This window comes from Fundulus heteroclitus, chromosome 22 (assembly GCF_011125445.2).
Source record: "Fundulus heteroclitus isolate FHET01 chromosome 22, MU-UCD_Fhet_4.1, whole genome shotgun sequence".
Lineage (NCBI taxonomy): Eukaryota > Metazoa > Chordata > Actinopteri > Cyprinodontiformes > Fundulidae > Fundulus > Fundulus heteroclitus.
The window spans coordinates 38,640,184-38,643,160 of NC_046382.1; the positions used below are offsets into that span (position 1 = coordinate 38,640,184).

General features: G+C 40.5%; 1 protein-coding gene across 1 annotated transcript; it reads right to left on the bottom strand.

The window, feature by feature from the left end:
• Positions 1–1,378: 1,378 nt before the first annotated feature.
• LOC105933288 (histone H2A-like) lies at positions 1,379–2,718 on the bottom strand. The gene is made up of 2 exons (XM_036126855.1): positions 2,618–2,718; positions 1,379–1,666 (listed from the first exon to the last, which is right to left on the bottom strand). The coding sequence occupies exons 1-2, from the start codon at positions 2,716–2,718 to the stop codon at positions 1,384–1,386; spliced, it is 384 nt and encodes a 127-aa protein (XP_035982748.1). The 3' UTR covers positions 1,379–1,383.
• Positions 2,719–2,977: the final 259 nt, after the last annotated feature.

The following is a 2,977-nucleotide window of genomic DNA, read 5'->3' on the forward strand; positions in this document are numbered from 1 at the left end:
ATTAGGAGAACTGATGGTTGTTTGTCTATTCTGCAGCAAGAGCTGTCCAGCACACAACATTAAAGTCTAAGTCTCACGTAAAATGTATTTTAATGCAGATCCATTTAAATAGTCACCAGAGTAAAGAACCGTATATTATGTGCGCCGTTTGGAAGTAATTTCGCTGTATATGCAAATGAGCCCGAACATTTTTTTTTTTTTTTTAGTGTTTCTTAGGCTGACCCTTTTTTTTATTTATTGCAACATACAAGAACATTATAGAACAATAATAATTACAAACAGATACATCAAAGGGCTTTACAGAACAGAGCAATTATCTTACAATGTCAAAATCAAATCTGTCCTCGAGGGTTGCAATTCTTTAAGGGCAGTTATGATTTGAATGGCTTTAGCATTTGAACTGAATTTTAAGGATTCTATATAGATATTAATAGAAGATAATAGAAATTAGGTTTTTGTTGTAAATAGGTGTGTATATGATATTTACCATAAATATTAAAAAAAATTAACAACATATAAGAATTCTGTTTTGACAAGTTCACGTTTCTCCATCCCAAACAAAACATCCTTATCTGTTAAAGTAATATTAAGATTTCTTTGATGAAAAAAAGTGACATATCTCTCCAAAATATTTTTGTATAATTACAAACCCATTAGCCCGAACATTCCTCAATCGGCCGATCCGGTGTGTGACGTCACACACAGAACGAGTACCGTGCATCCGGCAATAACACTGTCTGCTAACACTACGGCTGTGTCTCATTCCGCCTTCTTCTACACTTCAAACACTTAGTTTTAAGTATATAGTGTAGATAACACAAAAAGTCAGTGCACTGAAGGTATCCGGATGACCCCCTAAAAACGGTCACAAAATGCAGTGTGTAACGATGGACCCTACTCGCACTAAACGGACGCCATCTTGACTACAAAACGGAAAGGGAGGGACTAGAGACGTCGGGAAGATGTTCCCATTTTGAAAATAATGGCGGACAATTCAGCCGAGACAGCCGGAGCTGCGACACCGCAATCATATAAATGTAAGTAATGGTGGTAATACGAGGCATTGTACTCTCGTCTAATGCATCACTTACATGTCCTTCACTGACAGAAGCTGATATATATGCCGCCGGCATATATTTTTGGCGGGCTGAAAATTTGCGTTTACGTGTGTTGCGTTCGTCACGTCATCCCGTCATTTCCGGTAAGCGCTTTAACATAAGTGTTCCTTTTGGAACACTACTAACGATCGAAAGTGGGCACTACGGCAGTAAGTGGTCAGTGCACATCAGCAGTGCACTGACGGAAGTATTCGGAATGAGACAGAGCCCCAGACTTTCTCGCTACCGACAAATTAGAGTTAGGGTTTGTGGCTTCCAAGAAGGTTTACTTGGCCTTGGCGGGCTTCTCGGTCTTCTTGGGCAGCAGCACAGCCTGGATGTTGGGCAGAACGCCTCCCTGAGCGATGGTGACTCCTCCGAGCAGCTTGTTGAGCTCCTCGTCGTTGCGGACAGTCAGCTGCAGGTGACGGGGGATGATCCTGGTCTTCTTGTTGTCGCGGGCAGCGTTTTCAGCCAGCTCCAGGATCTCTGCGGTCAGGTACTCCAACACAGTGGCCAGGTAGACCGGGGCTCCGGTGTTGTGCGCAATTCTGTTCCCCCGTGAAAATCTGTTCCCCCTGTGTCGGGAGCGCGCATTGCACCCAGGGAGGCTGGTCTGACCACTGTCACGTCACTTCTGATAGATTTCTCGGTTAAAAAAAATAAATAAAAAAACTCAAGTCAAGGTTTTAAATATTACTATAATCGGTAGCTGTTTCCAAAATTGTAAAATAAAATTAATAAAATAAGGTCTTTAAACACATACTGTATTTTCTAAAAAGTAAAAAAATCACGTGATGCACATTTGCATTATTGATTGAAGGAATAGCAAGTCCGCTGGGTAAACTCGCCACTTCTCATAAAAATGGACATTGCGGAATACGAAACGCTCTTCAACTACATACTTAGAGGCGAATATCCACCCAATTCAACTAAGGTAAACAAATATGTCATACGAAGGAAAGCCACGAATTACAACATTAAAGGTAATTATCTTTATCTTGCCGAGTGATGCCTTGAAAGTTAGCTTACACTCAATGCTTTTTTGTTAATGATTTACTGCTACATTTAATTTTATGTATGTTGCATTATGGTTTACAACTTACATGACTGCTTTATTGTTAATGCAGAGAAGATTAAGCACAGTGAAAGAGTTAAAAACAGCGTAAGAAGACCCTGTTTTGTTACTTTGTGGTGTGTATTTTACAATTTTGGAAACAGCTACCGCTTAAAGTAAATTCTAAAACCTTGACTTGAGGTTTTTTTTTTTCTCTCTTTTTTTTCCCCCTTTTTTTCCTATTTTTTTTTTTTTTTGAGTTTGTTTTTAACCGAGAAATCTATCAGAAGTGACGTGACAGTGGTCATACCTGCCTCCCTGGCTGCAATGCGCGCTCCCGACACAGGGGAAACAGATTTTCACGGGGGAACAGAATTGCGCACAACACCGGCACCAACGCGTTATGCATATTTATTTTTTTTGTTTTTTTTTTTGCGTTCAGCATAGTTGCATAGTCCTCAGCAGCCTGTGGACACGACCCACTGGGAACTCCAGACCTGCTCTGGAAAAGCAAGTCTTGGCCTTAGCTCTGGCTTTGCCTCTGGTCTTTCCGTATCCAGACATGTTAGGTAACTTTGAGCCTTTAACAGAAGAAAAAAAAATCTAGATGCACTAGGCCTATAAGCGACACTACAACAACTACGCACCTAGAAGGCATTTTATCTTGTAATTAGTTCGCCGATATTTCTTATAAACGCTTGCTCAAAGTACACGTGGATCCGCAGATTTGTTGTGTGAAAGAAGATACTGGAAAACATGCATATATATCCTGGTTCGCCGTACCGGTTGTACAATGTAAACAATGCGTGTTTCTATGCAAGTT

Bases quoted from the DNA above. Each gene is read 5' to 3' on its own strand.
- LOC105933288 (XM_036126855.1), bottom strand. From the start codon at position 2,718: ATGTCTGGATACGGAAAGACCAGAGGCAAAGCCAGAGCTAAGGCCAAG. The intron at 1,667-2,617 runs GCTGAGGACTAT...CAGGGGGAACAG, and splicing joins GTGGGTCGTGTCCACAGGCT to ATTTTCACGGGGGAACAGAA.